General features: G+C 51.3%; 6 protein-coding genes across 6 annotated transcripts; 3 read left to right on the top strand and 3 right to left on the bottom strand.

The window, feature by feature from the left end:
• Positions 1-230: 230 nt before the first annotated feature.
• PHYSODRAFT_354794 (hypothetical protein) lies at positions 231-1,747 on the top strand. Its single transcript, XM_009531032.1, has 7 exons — positions 231-396; positions 505-577; positions 667-714; positions 803-850; positions 926-1,021; positions 1,120-1,398; positions 1,495-1,747. Exons 1-7 carry the CDS (start codon positions 383-385, stop codon positions 1,546-1,548), a joined length of 612 nt encoding a protein of 203 aa, XP_009529327.1. The 5' UTR covers positions 231-382; the 3' UTR covers positions 1,549-1,747.
• A 101-nt stretch (positions 1,748-1,848) lies between these two features.
• Positions 1,849-2,902, bottom strand: PHYSODRAFT_302059 (hypothetical protein; the record flags this gene model as incomplete). Its single annotated transcript, XM_009531031.1, has 2 exons — positions 1,849-2,351; positions 2,437-2,902. The coding sequence occupies 2 exons, from the start codon at positions 2,900-2,902 to the stop codon at positions 1,849-1,851; spliced, it is 969 nt and encodes a 322-aa protein (XP_009529326.1).
• A 3,131-nt stretch (positions 2,903-6,033) lies between these two features.
• PHYSODRAFT_508953 (hypothetical protein) lies at positions 6,034-6,798 on the top strand (the record flags this gene model as incomplete). The annotated part of the gene is made up of 2 exons (XM_009531030.1): positions 6,034-6,340; positions 6,425-6,798. The coding sequence occupies 2 exons, from the start codon at positions 6,034-6,036 to the stop codon at positions 6,796-6,798; spliced, it is 681 nt and encodes a 226-aa protein (XP_009529325.1).
• A 3,144-nt stretch (positions 6,799-9,942) lies between these two features.
• On the bottom strand, positions 9,943-10,536 carry PHYSODRAFT_508016 (hypothetical protein; the record flags this gene model as incomplete). The annotated part of the gene is made up of 1 exon (XM_009531029.1): positions 9,943-10,536. One exon carries the CDS (start codon positions 10,534-10,536, stop codon positions 9,943-9,945), a length of 594 nt encoding a protein of 197 aa, XP_009529324.1.
• A 1,743-nt stretch (positions 10,537-12,279) lies between these two features.
• PHYSODRAFT_302058 (hypothetical protein) lies at positions 12,280-13,074 on the top strand (the record flags this gene model as incomplete). The annotated part of the gene is made up of 1 exon (XM_009531028.1): positions 12,280-13,074. One exon carries the CDS (start codon positions 12,280-12,282, stop codon positions 13,072-13,074), a length of 795 nt encoding a protein of 264 aa, XP_009529323.1.
• Positions 13,075-13,641: 567 nt separating this feature from the next.
• On the bottom strand, positions 13,642-14,190 carry PHYSODRAFT_302057 (hypothetical protein; the record flags this gene model as incomplete). The annotated part of the gene is made up of 1 exon (XM_009531027.1): positions 13,642-14,190. The coding sequence occupies one exon, from the start codon at positions 14,188-14,190 to the stop codon at positions 13,642-13,644; it is 549 nt and encodes a 182-aa protein (XP_009529322.1).
• Positions 14,191-17,501: the final 3,311 nt, after the last annotated feature.

Below are 17,501 nucleotides of genomic sequence, written 5' to 3'. Positions count from 1 at the left end.
GGGGCGCCGCCGCGGCACTCGCCTCTCCGCCCTCCATTCTTCCGTTGAGCTTTTCGGAAACTTGCGTAACCAGGATCCTGCGGGGTGGCCCACATACAATAGTGTCCGCGTGGTGTGGCACATCGTTTTGACTTGCTTTTCGTATCGGCCTGATATGAACCCGACCTGTCAATGCTGATGCCTTCAAGGTGGCTATTTATAGAGGGAAGCCGCTGCAAAGAAGGAAGCGACAGCTAAGTTACGGGCGACACCAACGGCAGTCGACTTCCTTCCTTCCTCTGTGCCTCTCTCAACGCTGGAGCTGCCGCCTCGCCACTAGCAGCGCGCTCTACTCCCCGTCCTCCTCGTCCATCCTGCTCTAGTTTCAGCAGCCACAACGACCATGTCGAGGGACTAGTGAGTTTTTATTCTTTCGCTTGATCTTTTTTCCGCGGCTCTTCTTGTCCTACGCTTGGAGCCGTTTCCTCTAACGATAGCGCTGCTATTTGCTGCTGTGTGTTATAGCGACCACTTGTTCAAGCTCGTGCTGATCGGCGACTCGGGCGTGGGCAAGTCCTGCCTGCTGCTGCGCTTCGCGGTGCGTGCTCTGCGGACGGCTGTGGTCGTACGAGTGAGACGTCTAAGCTGACGTCTAATCTATTGCTCTTGGTATTACGATTAAAACAGGACGACGCCTTCACAGAAAGCTACATCACCACCATTGGCGTGGACTTTGTACGTGGTTTGATGATGGTGCTGGTCCGGTTGGGGAACTGTTGCACTGACAGCGTGGGTGGTGTTTGAATTCTGTTGTGGACCGCAGCGATTCCGCACTGTGAAGATCGACAACAAGACTGTGAAGCTTCAGATTGTGAGTGTGGCAGGGGCTGTGACTTGTGCAGTGATTTGATGGTCTCACTAATGTGGTAATGGGGGCTTGTTGTAGTGGGACACTGCTGGGCAGGAGCGTTTCCGCACTATTACGAGTGCGTATTACCGTGGAGCAGACGGTATTATCATGGTGTACGACGTCACCAGCCAGGTAATTCGGCTGTCACTATTCTTGCTGTTTGTACTGCATTGAGTATCTTTTTGGTATAGATTCTCACGCTTTGCTGTCGGTGTCCTGAATAAACACAGGAATCGTTCGATCATGTAAACGACTGGTTAAACGAAGTGAACCGATACGCCAGTGAAGGCACGTGTAAGCTGCTTGTGGGCAACAAGAGCGACATCAGCGACAACAAGGCGGTGTCGTACGAGACTGCCAAGGCTTTTGCAGACAGCTTGTCCATCCCGTTCCTGGAAACCAGTGCCAAGAACGCGCAGAACGTGGAGGAGGCCTTCCTCACCATGGCTTCCGAGCTGATCACGATTCGTGAAATGGTTGGCGACTCCAACCGGCCTGCAGGCACCAAGGTAAGATATATCTTAAGTTCGTTTCAGCGTGAACTCTCTATGGTTTGCATTGCATATCCGGTCTTATCTGACGAATTTTGCTTTTGGTGCTTGAAGTTGACCGAGAACACCAAGAGTGGCGGCAACTCGAATGGATGCTCTTGCAACTAGCTGTGCTCGTGGGTTTCCTGCCGTCGAAAACTACGCTTGATGACAATAGGAACGCGAGCCCTTGTCCGTCTCGACACAGCTACCTAGGAATTAGTGCATCACCCTCTCTATTCTGCATGCGTATGGCTTAGCGCGCGCTAAACCATTCTCTGGCCGCTATAAACAATAACAGAGCGCTCCCAGAGTATCGTTCGCTTCGCTATATTTTTGTCGGTTATGTTGCATGACATTATTTGGTCTTGCCGCTAAAGCATAATGACCCGCGTAAGGTTTGCGGCCGCCGTGGCGGAAGGGGGATACTTAGTGGTCGAAGTATCGGACGAGCTTCTCGATGTTGACCGTGTTGTTGTCCTCCTCGCCTTCCTGGGCCCGAGCAACGGCACTGTTGATCTCAGAGTCGCTGAAGAGAATCGGCTCCTTGGACATGGCGCGCTTGATGAACTTGGCGCTCACACGGCCCGGCTCCTCCTCGTGTCCCTCGACGAGATTTCTAATCATGTTGCCCTGCAGCTGGGATCGGCGCAGAGGCACCTCTCCAGAAGGGAAGGAGTGCAGCTTGTAAATGGAGCGGTACTTCTTGACGTAAGAGTTGAAGTCAATGTCCATCTCGTTGAGCTGGCCGTTCTTGAGGTCGTACACCAGGCCGTGGATGCGCGGGAAGCCGTACTTGACCTGGTGGCGCTGCACCAGGCCGATCTTGAACACGTTGATGCACTGCTCAATGGTGTTGAGCTCCACCGTGCGGCGCATGCGCTGCTCGTGGTCGTCGATCTCCTGCAGCTCGTCGTTGTGGATTCGCACCACTGTATCGAGAAGCAATAGCAACAATAAATCATTAGTCACAAGCACGCGCAGCACCACCGGGATGGGTCGCCCCATATATCTTACCGTCGCGGATGTTGCGCAGCCAGTTGTCCAGCAGACCCAGGTGCTTGTTCTCCACGGCGGCGTGCACGCCGCCGCAGCCGTAGTGGCCGCACACGATGATGTCCTTGACCTTGAGGTGCTCCACGGCGTACTGCACGACCGAGAGCGAGCTGATGTCGTTGCTCACGACCAGGTTGGCCACGTTGCGGTGCACGAACATCTCGCCGGGCGCGAGGCCCGTGATCTCCTCGGCGGGCACGCGCGAGTCCGAGCAGCCGATCCACAGGTACTGCGGGTGCTGGCCCTGCGACGTCTTGTCGAAGTAGTCCGGGTCCAGCAGCTTCTTGCCCTCGCGCCACCTCTTGTTGTTCTCGAAGAGGCGCTCAAGCGACGTGGGCAGCGCCATGGTCGAGGCCGAGCGGGCCACGGCGGGCGCCACGCGCGGCAGCAGCAGCAGCGAGGAGCTCTTGAGGGCGCGGTGCAGCATCGTGCGTGTGTGTGGTGGGTGCTTGGGTCGCTTGCGCTCTGGCCGGCGAAGTTCAAAGTGGCGAAGTATGGCTGTGGAGCCCACAAGATACCGTGTTTCGGCTGGCGGACTACCTGATAGAATTAATAGTATAAATTAGTACAATAATACCACGATATGGGAACTTTTATTGGACTAAACGTCGCAATAATAAATAATCAGGAATAGCGTTTATCTGAAACGAGGGAGGAAAGATGGTATGTAGAAACAAAGAGCCTTTGATAACTGCTACCGACTCGTCATTGCCTCTTTCCGTCCAATCGCGACGCATAGAGCAGATTTTCGGCGAATCGACGCGCGCTTGAAGTTCGGTGTGGCGCACACGAGGGAGATGGGCAGGCGAGCGCCAGCCAATCACGCTGCGCAAAACGTGTTAAATGGACATGGATGCGGCGAACGGCCGTTCCCAGCACCAAGTTGCCGCGACGGTGAGCTTCGGTTGACCTGCACTGCTGCGCGACGCCGCCATTCTTCCCCATGCGCTTCAGCGGCGGCTATCCCAATTTATGACCGCCTATCAATTTACAAGCACGCCTCTGCCACGAGTTCAGAAACCGCTTCTGGGCGAGTGATAAATGGTGCCACCAAATACTTTAAATGTATCCCCAGCATTTTATTGCAACGACAGATCTTCCCTGCAACGGTGACACCACCTAAGCCGTCAGGACAGAATATAGAAATGTGGTCATACGACCTTCCAATACATGCGCTGTAGTTCTATGAGAGGACGAAGATAAAACAGTTGGAATAAAAGTCAGCGCTAAGCTCCATTTCGAAACACTGGGCTTAAAAAAAGATTGGTTCATTGCGTCATCAGTGCGTCCGTTGTTGGACATCCGTAGTGACCCACTCGCCTTAAAACCTAGTCCCCCCTTCTAATACCAGACCAAGTCGAGATTTTGGAGCAAAAATGCCTTGTTCCACTGGACTTGAGTATTGGAACATCCGCTGGTAATTTATCCGTAACCTATCCGGCTTGTATCCAGATTTTCCTTGTTCCAAACCCGGAGATATTCCAACAACTACTTAAAGTAAAGTTCTCTACTGTAATACATGTAGGGGGACTCGAACTTGCCCAAATAAGTGCTCACAATGTTGCACTGCTGATGCTCATTTCCCTCGAGCTTTTCTGCTCATGGCTTACAATTTTATCAGCCACCTCTGAAGGTGGCTCATAATATCGTAAGCACTCGAGGAATTAAGTAATTCAAGTAGATTGAAGCCTTTTTGTAGGTGAATGCATCAACTTGCAAGTAGATTGCCACAGTCAAAAATAACGTTTTATCATATCCGAACTGAACGTTAATTTTATGGGCAAAATAACTGTTTTCCAGGGCCAAGTAATTTCGCACGAAATTACCAATTTAGAGTAAGAGTGTCGTAATGCTAATGTGTAAGTTTACATCCTCGCTTCGTAGAATTGTACGCACGCAGACCAAACTAACGCACTTGGTTCTGTATTAAAATTTCGTCGGCCGCGAGTCTGATAAGTACAGTTGGGTTTGTTGTAACGTACGAAAGCAACAACCTACGACTCGTAAGTTTTAAAACGGACGGGTATTCTGAGCAGGCCACGCCTCTGTTAAGTACTGTTACGTCTATTGTAACGTACGACAGCAAAAACTTACGACTCGTAAGTTTTAAAACGGACGGGCATTCCGAGCATGCCACTTCGCGGTATTCTGAGCTTCTTGTCGTACGTTTTGAATCGGACGTTCATACATTTTTTTCAGTATCTTGGGCCGGAGCTTAGAAACCCATCTCTGCAGGAGTTTCATAACCACGTCGTTTAGCCCGTGTTCTCTTAGCTCGCGAGTTTTCACTGCAGGGCTCATTCGTCTTTTTGTCGGATACCCACCCAACTACACGCCTCAACACCTCTACCACCTCTCCTGTTTCGGTCACCCGGACAATGTCTTCGCCCATGATTACCTCATCCGCTGTCGAAGAAGCGGACATCACCGAACTCATCGAGATGCGCATGCTACGACCTGAGCTAGATGTCGGCTTGGATCCCCGCGACTCCTCTTCTTACGGCGCAGTTTCCGACCATGGGAACAACGTTGCGGCTGTGACGTTTGAGTCGAAAAAGGCTCTGCTGCAACGCTGTCGCGAGTTTGCTCGAGCCCGTGGCTTTTCCATTCGCGGGGCCAACAACAGCTATCGCTCTCGTCGTCAAGAAGGAAACGCCAAGTACACTTGTAAGGCGGTGAAAGGGCAGCAGCAGCTGATTCCAGGCAGCACTGCCAACTGCCCATTTTTCACACGGTGTACGGGATCCGCGACAACTGGAAGATGACAAGGATGTGTCTGGCCCCTGACCACTTCAGACACGGCGGTTTTCAGGGCGATACCTTTGTTGAAGGCGGTCTCGCAGGAGATACCTCTCGTCAGCGACTTCGCGATGTGCCCTACCGAGTGATGAGGGGCGTCGTTGAGCGTGAGATGCTCCCCTCTTACAGCGGAACGTGGGCCTCGGTCAATGGGCGGGCTATCATCGACTTTTTGATGACTAAGGGGATGATAACGAACCGAACTGCGGCATCCAAGATCAAGCGGGATCTTCTCGAATCGCTGCGCGACGACGTCGTCGAGAGTTACCAGAAGCTGGAGGGATATCTAGCCATGGTGAGTGAAGTGAACCCCAAGACAGGCTACGGGTTTGGCAGGCGCGAGAATGGCATGTTTAGGAGGGCTTGCGTTTTTCCAGGGGCATGCCTTCAAGCCATGCAACACTACCGACACGTCATCGTTCTGGACGGAACACATCTCAAGGGTGATATGAACAAGCACGGGGTGTTTCTGTTGGCGACCACGAAGGACCTAGAAGGTCACATCCTAGTTTTCGGACTCGCTATTGTCGATCAAGATGATTACTCGAATTGGAGCTGGTTCCTGCAGAACATGAAAGACGCGCTTCAAGACGTCTCGGCGTGGAAACCTGTGTTCGTATCAGACAGAAGGGTCTCCTGGCGTCTGTGACGGAGTTGTATCCGGATTCCGGACATCGATTTTGCGTTCGGCACATTATCACCAACATCGAGAAGAAGGGCTCCGCGCTGACGCCGGCAGAACAGTCGCTTGTGTTTCAGATGGCACGTAGCGAATGCGAGAACGACTACAAGTTTTACAGCTCAAAGCTCTCGGAGCCTCGCCCTTTGGCTGTGGAGTATCTCGCTGGAATTGACAAGTCGCACATACTGACATACGCGTTCAACGAGAAGTACAACCAACCCTCTTATGACGAGGTCACTTCCAACCTGTCCGAGGCAGCGAACAGTTGGTTGGGCAATGCAGTGCGGTCGTCCTACCCCTTGGAAGCTTTCGAGCAATGCTTCGTCAAGGTGGTTCAGCTGTTCGCCGAAAGGCGCCGCACCTCCTCGCGACAGAAGGGTCCAGGTAGCAACGCAGGACACGCGAGCACCTCCCAAGGCGAGCCGTACGACGATGGCGAAATTGACGTGATGAGGACCACCCCTGCAGCCTTCTCGGACTTTCTCCTTCCCACCTACAAGAAGAAGCTCGACGGGATCATGGCTCTTACGAAAACCCTGCAGATTTTGCCGTGCCTTGATGGCCAGTACATGGTGCGATTCACGGACATCAGCAGCAGACCGGACCACGCCCATCTGTGGCGAACCGTGAACTTGATCGAGAAGGAATGCACGTGCCGACGCTGGCAAGACCTGATGTTCCCGTGTGTCCATGCAGTCAAAACTGCAATTCATCACGGAATACACGCGAGCGAGCTTTTCGCTGGAAGGAACACACCGTGTCGGCCGCGCGGCGGACATATTACTACCAGTTTGTGCCGACCGTCCGCTCGGCGACCATCGCTCAGGATCTTCAACTGCTAGTACCTGAAGCCATCGTCACTGAAGCTGGCTTAGGGAAGCGTGGCAAGAAGCCGGGTCCAAAGCCGAAGAACAAACGCAGGCCCGCACGACCAGGTTCTGCGGTGTTGCCTGCCATTGCTATGACTCAATAATACTAGAGCTGCAAGACGTATGCAGTAAAGTCGTAAGTCTTTGCAAAAGCATAACAAAGCAAAACATACATTTCGAATTCTTAGTGTCAATACGTTGAGAACGGACCTTGGTTATCTTAAAAGTCTTCTCGTACGAAAATGATATCATAAAATTCTTATTTAACTTTAATGGAACTTAGATCGAAGGAAAGTATTATACACGTGATAGTTCATGGATAGATAATATACTGCAAGGATAAACTTCAGTGAAAGATATTATATCTGTAATATCGTACGAATGTGTTACTTCGATACTTACTGTGACTTGACGAAAATTGGTATTCCATAGCGATAATTCGCACGATCGTACGACTTTACTTCTCAACAATACCACTTGTTCTTGTGCGCTATTATTGATACTGACGCAATGTAAATGAAAGAAGTATATACGACAATTATATTATCATTTGCTGCTTAGACCATTTCATCAAAATAAAGTAAAAAAACATTCATTTTTTTTTTTACTCAAAAATGAAGAAAATAAAGCTGTATGGCTAGCCGGATGGCTACATCCGAATGGGAACTCTACACGTAGGGCAGTTAGCTACATCTTCGGCCTGAATGCTTCTCGCCACGTACATGACATGCACTCGGCACACATAGCATGCCGGTATGAGCGCGGGGTGACCGGTGCCACTGGCGCGTACTGGCAAATGGCGCAAGTTGATAGGTCCTCGTCTTGGTCCTCCTCTCCCGTAATGTCGATCACCGTTGGGGGAGTTGGTGCCGAGAAAACACGACGTCGTCGAGCAGAGCGTTGAACCCCCTAACTCAATGTCCCCAGGCACAGGCAGGACGAGCGACTCAACAACAGTCGTGGTCACGTCACCTGCGGCCGTAGTGATGATACGCAGGCCAAGCTCGTTAAGCGCGTCACGGCGAGCGCGGTGGTACAGCTTATCGTACTCGCGCTTGTAGGCTCGGGCCGTTTCCAGTCGCTGAGCCTTTAGGATCGGGTACCGCTTTTCCAGGCACGCACGCTTGCCAACGTGCTGCCGCAGACTTGAGACAGCCAAGTTGGTGTTGCACAGGGAGCAGTTGGCACGAGGGACACCATGATGTTTTCAATAATGAGGCACCTACTTATTTTGTTATCGCTGATGTTCCTTTTGCTCGTCCTCCATCATCTTCGTATCTTACCCTGTCCTTAATTCTTATCGCGTTTTCAATGTTTTGATAAAACGTTATTTTTGACTGTGGCAATCTACTTGCAAGTTGATGCATTCACCTACTTAGACTTTTACAAAAAGGCTTCAATCTACTTGAATTACTTAATTCCTAGTAAGCACTCATTTTCGTGACAAAAAATGTACAGACATCTGCTTCAATAATGAACACTAGAAAACCTATAACCCTTTATATTGTATGGATTCTGATTGGCTCACATACAAATTTGACTATAATGCCATCGCAATATTGCATTACCTTTCACAATTTTGTATATATCAGGTGTTCTTTATTGAAGCAGAAGTTGTATATATCCCTCGCCCTCTCCACTGTTTTACTTTCTCCGTCTCTGATTGTACCAGTATTTTTTTTTCAGTATGAAGATGCAACGGTTAATATATGTACACAAATTTGGAAATCGGTGCTAATATGAGAACCACCCAACTACAACATTTCACCCATTACTTCAGGTTCATACAACATTTGTAGCCATTACTACAGGTTACAGTGGCGGTCCTTCGATTACAGTCAATTCTTCTTCATTCTGAGAGAGGTATGCTACCGGAATGACTTGTTTGGTAGTGGAAGGCTGTGACCTGGGTTACGTGTATGAGATAGATGCATCGCTGCCTTCCCACCGTCCGGAGTGCGCTAACCACATAGTGGTTACGCCGAAGAAGGACAGGTAGCGCATCACCTTTTCAGATGAAACGAAGTTCGCCATGGACGGACCCAAAGCTACTGACACGGCCTGAGACGACCGCAAGAGACGGCAGTCAGACGTCAGAACGGCGGAGACTCTGTAATTATGTAGGGCAGCTTCAGCGTCGAGGAAAATATGGAGCTTGTGATGCTGGTTGGGCCGCATGCCTCGGCACAGCACATCTACACTATTTCGGAGTTCTTGCTGGCCTATGCCCACCTAAACTACGAGATGGACTTTGTCGACGAACAAGCCAATGCCTCCATTCACACGTCGCAGGAGACCAGTGCATTCTTTGAAGAGCAAGATGGGGGGGGGGGGCTCGCGACTGATTGGCCTGCCCGTTCACCCAATCGGAATCCCATCGACCCCCCCACCCCACCTTTCATGCATCCCTCAAGACCGTAAGGGACCATATAATAAAAACTACTCTTACTCGCTGTCCACCCAAGCGCTACCGCAAACCAATAGGTAGCCTTCGGACGCCATCAAAAGCACTGCTTCGTGGCACAATTTGTTCCGGTTTGGAACAAATTTGCTGAGGGCGTCCCGCATTCGACTCCCTCGAGCGCTATTGGTTTCTGTCACTTGCTGCAGAAAGTAAGCACGCCGTTTTCGCCTATCACGATTGTCATCTGCAAGCATGGCTTGATGTGACAAACGGCCAATGCAGACAGCAATAAAAATGTGCAATGACATCGTGCCGCGAAGTTGTCAATCGCTATCTCGGTATTGGTGGTAGCGGTAACCTTTTTAAAGAGTCACCGGTGGGGCCGGTCCATTATGGGTCTTCCCCAAAATGGGACCTAAAAAAAGACCCTTCAAAAACCACTACACAGAGCGGACCAATATGTTATGCAAAGCCTTTTATATTTTATGAACTATCAATATAATCTAGATATACATTAAGGCTATCAGGTTCAATCAAGCAGAGCTTGCGTTGCGAGCCGAGCGTTGTCCTCGTCCACCAGCACACCTCGAAGCTCTCGTGGCTCGGGCCGTTTGACCCCCACGACCCCTGTTAGAGCGGCGACCCCCAGTAGTACGACGCGACGCACGCCGTGCAGGAGCTGGCAACGGCACGAGTTGGACCGGATCTGGCAGCTACACTGAGACTTGAACTGGGGCCACTGCCCGGCGGTTGGTTATATAGTTCAGAAGCTGAACGTACCGCTGCAAAAGTGTGTTGATCGTCCCCACAAAGGACGGGAGACTCGGGTGCGGGGTCGTGATAGCCGTGTTCAACTCGCGTTTGAACCTCTCGAGCGGGTCATTCGTCCGGCTCACAACCCGCAAGTCGATTCCTTGGACGTTCCACACATCCGGTGGAAAGCGCACCATCCACGTTCGCCGGAAGTAGACCCAGAAGCGTGTCCATCTTGTCGAGGAATAGTGTAGCCCCCTTCGCTCGCAGCGCTGGCGGATGGTCCTCTTGGCGTAGTCGATTCCATACGGGTCAACTTGGCCCGGTGGTACTACGGTCAACATGTCGAGGACGCCAATCTCCATAGCAACGCCAATTTCCACTCGAGACATGCTGAGGCCCACCAATCGCCGACGCAAAGCCTGCTTCCAATGGAATAGGCACCCGACCACTCGTGCATCGGGGAACTGCCCTTGAACTGAGTCAATCAGGGCCTGCTCGAAGTCGGCGATCACCGTTCCAGGTTGAAGGTGTTGGTCTGCGGCGTCAGCCATAAACCAGAGCAGACGGCGGTACGTTGCTGACACGATGTGGAAACAGATTTTTGTCTGCACCCATGTCCGACCCCATGGATACGTGGACCCTTCGGTGAGCTGTGATTGGTCGCATGAGATGGAGATCCGGTAGAGACGAGTGTGACGTGTGGATTGTGGATGTGTGTGGAGATTTGGTGGGACCCGGCACTTGCAGCAAGCATGGGCTCACAGGATTGGAGATGCGCCCACCGGATCAGCGCTCATATTCGGTGTGGAGTCACGCATCCTGTCCGTCCGCCGACTTCCCTAACTGCAGGATAGGCCCAAGGCGCGAAAGTGTGGCCAGCGAACGTATCCTGACCACTGCTTGCATTGGCTCAGTCAAGTTGTCGGGCTACCCCACTGAATCGGCCCCACCAGACACGATCATGCGTTTTCTAGTACGCTTAACACTCGCATTTTGACGCTCACCTGCATATGACTACTCAACCATCTACTACAACGGCACAGCCCCCATCGTTGAGAGCCCACGCCATCATTGCGTTAGTTCAGACCCAAAACTCACAGAGTTTTCATAAGACGCTGGAGGATAGCCTACAGCTGGGGCGAGAATGATGGGTTCTTCCCAGCCACAATTACCACTTCTATAAGGCTCTGTCGCGCAAGAATTCGGATAGGCAATCTTGCTCATCCGATGAGCACACTGCGAAACGCTTGCGTTTTTAAGGCACAAAGAGATGGCGGCGTAGCAGGTGAGACCGGTCCAGAGATAGCAACAGCGGCATGAGTGTCACTGAGTGTTTTAGGTCCTCTTGTGGTCACTGCCCGCATGCTCCAACAAAGCAACTTACCCTCCAGCCGCCAAGTCGCCTTCCATTCAGCGCCGCTTTAATGCGACCGCTTTATGGCGATCGGCTGACTTCCCAAGGTTAACGCGCTCTTCCAACGCCCCCAGACCCAGCCTTCCCCGTCCACTACTTCGCCGACAGCAGGCATTAGCTGTGAGTCATGGTGTTGGGATCCTCATGGGTCTACTGCGGATACGGATGCTACATAATCTGACTGATGAACGCGTCTGCCTTGAAGGACTGCAGGCACAATGCGAGGTAGAACGCTGTCGTTAGGAAGCAGAAAGGCGCGAGCTAGAGCGGCACGACGCGTGTTGCGGGCCTACCGTGGCTCGCTACAATAGCTCCCACGTGTGCGCACGTGTAAAAGGAAATGTGGGCTTCTTTTATTTGGGGTAAGTGTACTCCAGACCCACGAGCTCACTTTAAACAAGATAAAGACTCCGAACACGACTGGGTTAAAATGAGAAATGCTATTTTTGGCGCACAAGTAGCTGTAGCTACTTGTGCGTCTAATAGTGTCGCAACTAGCGTGCCCGCTGCGGGGATCACCGCCATGAGGTGTTAAGGCATATGGTGGTGACGGTGCTGACTGTGGCGATCGAACCACGAAGCCGAAACAATGCATTAGCTGTTCATTAGACGACGGTAGCGTAGAACGCATACGAAATTAAATTGAGACCTACATCCGCATACAAAGATGCAACACAAACACAATCGAGTACAATATATGCTTGTGTTCTACTCGCTCCTCGTACACCAGTCTAGATTTCAGCTAAGGAAATACCTTTGTAGCCGTGATGGTATTTATACATTTATGTTTTCACCTTTGTACGTAAAAAAATGCTTAAATGCGCTTAAAAACAGTTTTGCGAGGATCGCTTACATTGTTGACGTATAATGTATTTGGTTGATGCATCCCACTCATTTCTGCGACAAGAAGAGTGCCCTAACAAGAACGCCTCTCTGTTCGAGCCTACGTAGTCATCGTCGAGTTACTGGCTTTCGGACCGCCGCATCCAGCTTTGTTGCGCTACTGTATCCTCGTGGACCTCCACCCGGTCTGTGGGATGACGAGGCTGGCACCCTCAAGCGTGGGCGCCCTTCAAGTGCTCTTAGTACAAACTGCTATCGACCGAATGAGAAGTACAACATGACAATGTGGTGGACCGCACGCATATATTGCTACGCAGCACATGTTAAGGACAAAGCGACGGTCACTTTTCCCACTCACCTTCACGGGCGGAAGGAAACAGAGAAGAAGCACTTAGCTGAGTGTCCGTACCTCACTGGTGCCACTGGCACTGCGTTCCGGGGTGCAGAAGGTTTACAAAAGCGCAATGCACCTCTCCAGCTGAATTTATACTTGCTGAAAAACTTAAGCTTTGGCGCCTGCTGTTGGAGTTTCAAGCTGAAACCTTACTCCCTGATTCCTTTTGGGGCATTGGTGTCATTTAGGCGGTTGCTCGTGTTCTTGAACGCTCGGTGTGGCGTTCTCGGCGCCGTCCCAAATCGCCATATCATTGGTGATCGCGTCTTAGATGCATTTGCAGAACTACAATACCTACAAGTATTGTGGTACAACTTGTTTGTGTGTGTACCTACAGGTATTGTGGTACAGCTTGTTTGTGGGCGTCGTGTCGGCGTTCGTGAACATTCTGGCGACCTACAACACTTTGAACCTGAAGTGCATCATCAAGAGCTGTAACAGCTGGATCCGAGACCCGATTGGTTCAAAACAAAGGCTACGACGTCAGGAAGCACCAGAAGCACCGCTGGCGCAAGCCACACGCACAAGGCATGTAGTTTTCGGCGAAACGTGCTGCGCTTTTCGCGCATCTTCTGTGTCATCGGGCTGATGTACGTCAATTTCATCAACGGCTTCCACTTCTTCCAGAACGTGCCCCTAGTTACTTGTTCCACCAGTACGACGACTGGATTGGCAATGGTGTGGTGAGAGTGTTCGTCGTGTTTGCGATATTTGTCGGTCTTGTCATCGACCGGTGGCAGACGCATCCTGCTACTTTTTCTGGCTGCTACTGGCTTACATGTTCATGGCAAACAGGACGTACATGAGCAAAAAGAAGAAGGAGGGGCAAACCAAGGAGACAAGCAGTGATGCTAAGCAGAACTCGACTGCTGCTGCAAACGTCGTAAGTGTATGCGTGGATTTTCGCTCACTTTACTATCAAGAAGACGTTTTTTTTAGTATTTAGGTTATACTTGTTGGTCAACTTGATATGCAGAACCTAAAGTCAGCGAAGTAAGCTACAAACTACAGAGTACGATTGGAACCGACTACTGCGTGCCATAAGGGACATGGGTTGCCAGCGATGCCAAACTTTCCTTTCGTCCGCGGATCCCGGTGTAGTGTTTTCTCTTCTGGAAAACGTGTGGCGTTGTCAGGTGAGTAAGGCCGTCGGTTTGCTGCTTCAACACGGTCATCGTATGACTCAAGTCTTGTCGCTGTAAATGGTCGGTCATTCCTATCGCTGCTGTTTGCACTATCAGTAGCGCCACCACCACCTGGGTTTCCACCGTTTTGACCCGCACAACAGTAGTTAGCGTCGCCACTGAAACTTGTACTGACTTCAGCAGTTGCATCCCAGCCTCCCGCATTGCTGCTGGAAGCTGAGGCGCAAGCAGTGCTAAGTGTATTCAAACTGGCACTCCAATAGTCTCTTCGTCTCCGTACTCGCCTATTTCTAGCCGTCAAAGTGCTCCAGATACTGCTGCGGTAGCCGCTCATGTCCACGAGACCTCCGCCCATCCGCGGCAAGATGATGCTGGGCCCCGACAAGGCCGACAGCAGCACGTCGTGCATGGTGTTGAAAATGGAGACGTCTTTATCCCGCATCTTCGTGTCGTGCGAGGCTCAGATCCGGGGGCTTGTGAAAGATGTGGTATACGCGCTTGTGTACGCCGCCGCCTGACCTGTAAGCGCTTGCTGCACGGCGCTCATGACGCATGATATGATCCGCTGCACCACGCAAGTTGCACGCGATAGAGAAGCACTGAGAGTTGTTAATTGAGATATCCACCCAATTCCACATTTTTATTAGTTATTTTTTGTTAACATTTTTTACATGGGTTTCCACTTAGTTTAAATAATAAGAATCGTGAAAAAGCCACCACTGCTTGTAGGGTGCGCATTTGTCGCTCGGCTGGCTGCCGCAGACGGTGATTCGCTTACCAGAAGGTGTAGGCAAAACGCCATCTTCACCGCGTTTAACCGAATCCCGTAGGTAACCTTGGTGAACTTGGAATCATAGTCAGGTAGCACAAATTGTTCGTGGGAAAACATTCGTAAGCTTCGCATACGCATTTCCCCAGTCCGGAATTTGCGGATCGTGAACACCGCCTGGAAAATAACTAACACCTGCCGTCCAACACCTGCTGACCTGTTGGGCATTTACAGCCCCTGCTCGCCTGTTAGCCACACCGTTGAGCTGTTGAATATCATCAGAGAAGCAGTACTCCTTACCTGTCTATCCTAGAGAGCGGTTGATATGCGAGTTGTACTATCGTCAATGCTGATCCGACATGACAAAGTGCCAAGTTAAGTTTGCACACGCGAACATGGCATCGTCGTCTACAGCACAAGATACAGATACAGGTGCTGAAGATGTGTCGCACATAGACAATAAGAAATATTGACGGTAGATATAAGCGTGACGAAGGAATGCGGTAACGGGTTTCGGCGCTTGTGCTAATATCTGAGGACCTTGTTGTCTTGAAAGAGGCTGGTCCTCGACCTGTGCAGGTTGTGAATATCGCGATAGGCTGGACTGGCGTTGACGGCAACGTTCACAACACACTTCTGCTTCTGACATCCACCGCAAAGGATGCCTGGGTCGTGCATACATTCCACCGAGTATGGAACAGGGCGGCGAAGGTGCCGATGCCATGTCCGACCTTCTCGCAAGTCGTGCATCGACTACGACAGTTAGCGACTCAGGAGCCTATATACGCCGAGGCTTCTGAGGGCTCTGCGTTTGACTTTAAAGAGGCGAATGTGCGTTAGAAGTGGATACAGCATAGGAAGCTGCTCCACGCCGGTTGTACGTGTTGGTGGCCGTGACTAAGACGTTCAGGGCGGCACAGCGGGCGATGAACGTGTAGAGCCACCACGTGTACCCGTACGAATAGTCGTTACGTGACAGATCGGCTCAATGCTAGGGTCTATCGCTGCAGATTGCACGAAGAGTGTGGACACCGCTACAAGGTCAAGACCATACGTGATCACGACGTCCCCACCCAGTATCATCTCGAGTAGACTGGTAGTCAGGGAATACAGATCCAAGAGGTGAACCGGCGTGGAATTCACCCCCAGCTCCTCGAAAAAGTAGACGTCCTGCTGAACATGGGTTGGTGGACGATGCAGCTGAGGCCAGTGCTAAACCACAGGTACCGTGGCCAGCCTAGAATAGTGCTAAACCGCAAGCATCTCAAAACCGGCAAGGCTTTCTTGGTCCGTAGTTCTGCTAATGACTGGGACATCGCCAACCACGTGACCTTCGAGACACGGGCAAGTCAACGAGTGTACTCAAATTGTACACAGTTCATGACGTGGAGGATCGAAGGGTGGATGAGTTGATCGTGCTGGACTTTCAATGGTCTGGACGAGGGGGAAGGCCACTATTTCGGCGTCGTGGGGATGTGCTCACCTCCGACAGGGATCAGGAAGATTCGCTAGTCTGTGCAACCGACGGCACGTACAAGCTACATTTTGGTGGCTGGTCTGTTGTCGACTGCGACTCGGTAGGTATGGCCTGGTCCCACAACTTGAGTCGGCTGTTGTCGACATCTGACCTGAGGTGACGCTAACTACAGGCTGGTCTGACCTGATTCGCAACGCGCGGCAGAAGAAAACCTAGTTGGTCAACTCTGACATGTTCCTAGACCTGGGAATGATCTGCTTCGCTCCGCTCGCACCCACGAGCCGTTTTTGAAGCTTGATGATGTGATAACAGAACATTGGGTCTTTCGTAGCGAAAGTGCCTCCGCGAGGTTGTTTCAATACGTGTATTTGGGTGAGCGGTAGAACCGATGGCACAGCAATGGGGCGGGAGTGGGTGGGGTACAGCAATTTATTGAGTCGCACCACAGCATGATCAAGAAAACCTGCGCCCCCTTTTCTCGAAGCCTCTACGAATGGGGTACCACTGGGAATCTTACCATGTATACTCCGGTCAAGCGGGGAGAACCTGTGCCCAGAAACAATCGCTCCTTTTTGTGAAGGACCTGTGCCCCCAGAGATAATGGCCAAGGCCGAGCCGCTTGGCGTTGCCCCAGCGCAACTACAAACTGGTATATAAAAGGCGTGCCTGTCCTTTTCAATATAGCCAAGTACATCGTTGGGGGGGGGGCAGGGTATACTCGGTGCCGATGTCGATGATGAGCGAGCATTGGGTTGGTGGAACAGCAAGCGAGGCCTGCTCCTTTTGATCTTCTACCGATATTGCCATTTAAGAGTATCGAGCGAGTTCGAAAATTTCTACGGTACACCTGCAAGAGATTCATCCGGTCGGGTTGAGTCTGTTCGCATGCGCTAGCTGTTCTTTCGCTACTGGGCCTGTTGGAGTTGCGGGCCGCCATGGCTAGTGTCCCAGGGAGACGCGCGCCATGTCGCCCATCCGCCCATCTATTCGGCGCGGTACCCTGACACGAGCATCCAACGAGGAAAGGTTCTATGGCATTGCTCTCGTCAGCAAATTCCTAAGGCGATCTGGGCAACAACTCCAGTGGAGAGTAGTGGACGACCGCGCCGTTACCCCAGAACAAACCGCAGAACCCAGCTCTGTCGTTGGTGCGTTTATTGCTCTGTGACACACGGACGACGTATACAAGTGGTTTGGCGATGCCACTGTGCAAGATTACGAAGCAGAACAGCTTCCACGAGCGGTCAACCAAGTTCACAACCTACTGGTACGAGTAACAAGCTAGTTGTGAGGTCCAAAACCAACATGTAACCAGTGTAGATGCACACATTAGAAGCTAAACGTATCGAGCGCTTCGGGTGCTGAGAACTACCTATTCATTTTAGTATAAAACGAAGACTTCAAACGTTTAGAATTAGTTATGAAGTTGCGTATCGAGTAGCGATCACTCTTAAGTATAAGGATGCACAGTCAT

Source organism: Phytophthora sojae (assembly GCF_000149755.1).
Source record: "Phytophthora sojae unplaced genomic scaffold PHYSOscaffold_5, whole genome shotgun sequence".
Lineage (NCBI taxonomy): Eukaryota > Oomycota > Peronosporomycetes > Peronosporales > Peronosporaceae > Phytophthora > Phytophthora sojae.
This window is presented reverse-complemented; position numbering and strand designations above follow the sequence as displayed.

Bases quoted from the DNA above. Each gene is read 5' to 3' on its own strand.
- PHYSODRAFT_354794 (XM_009531032.1), top strand. The intron at 715-802 runs GTACGTGGTTTG...TGTGGACCGCAG, and splicing joins CCACCATTGGCGTGGACTTT to CGATTCCGCACTGTGAAGAT. The intron at 851-925 runs GTGAGTGTGGCA...GGCTTGTTGTAG, and splicing joins AGACTGTGAAGCTTCAGATT to TGGGACACTGCTGGGCAGGA.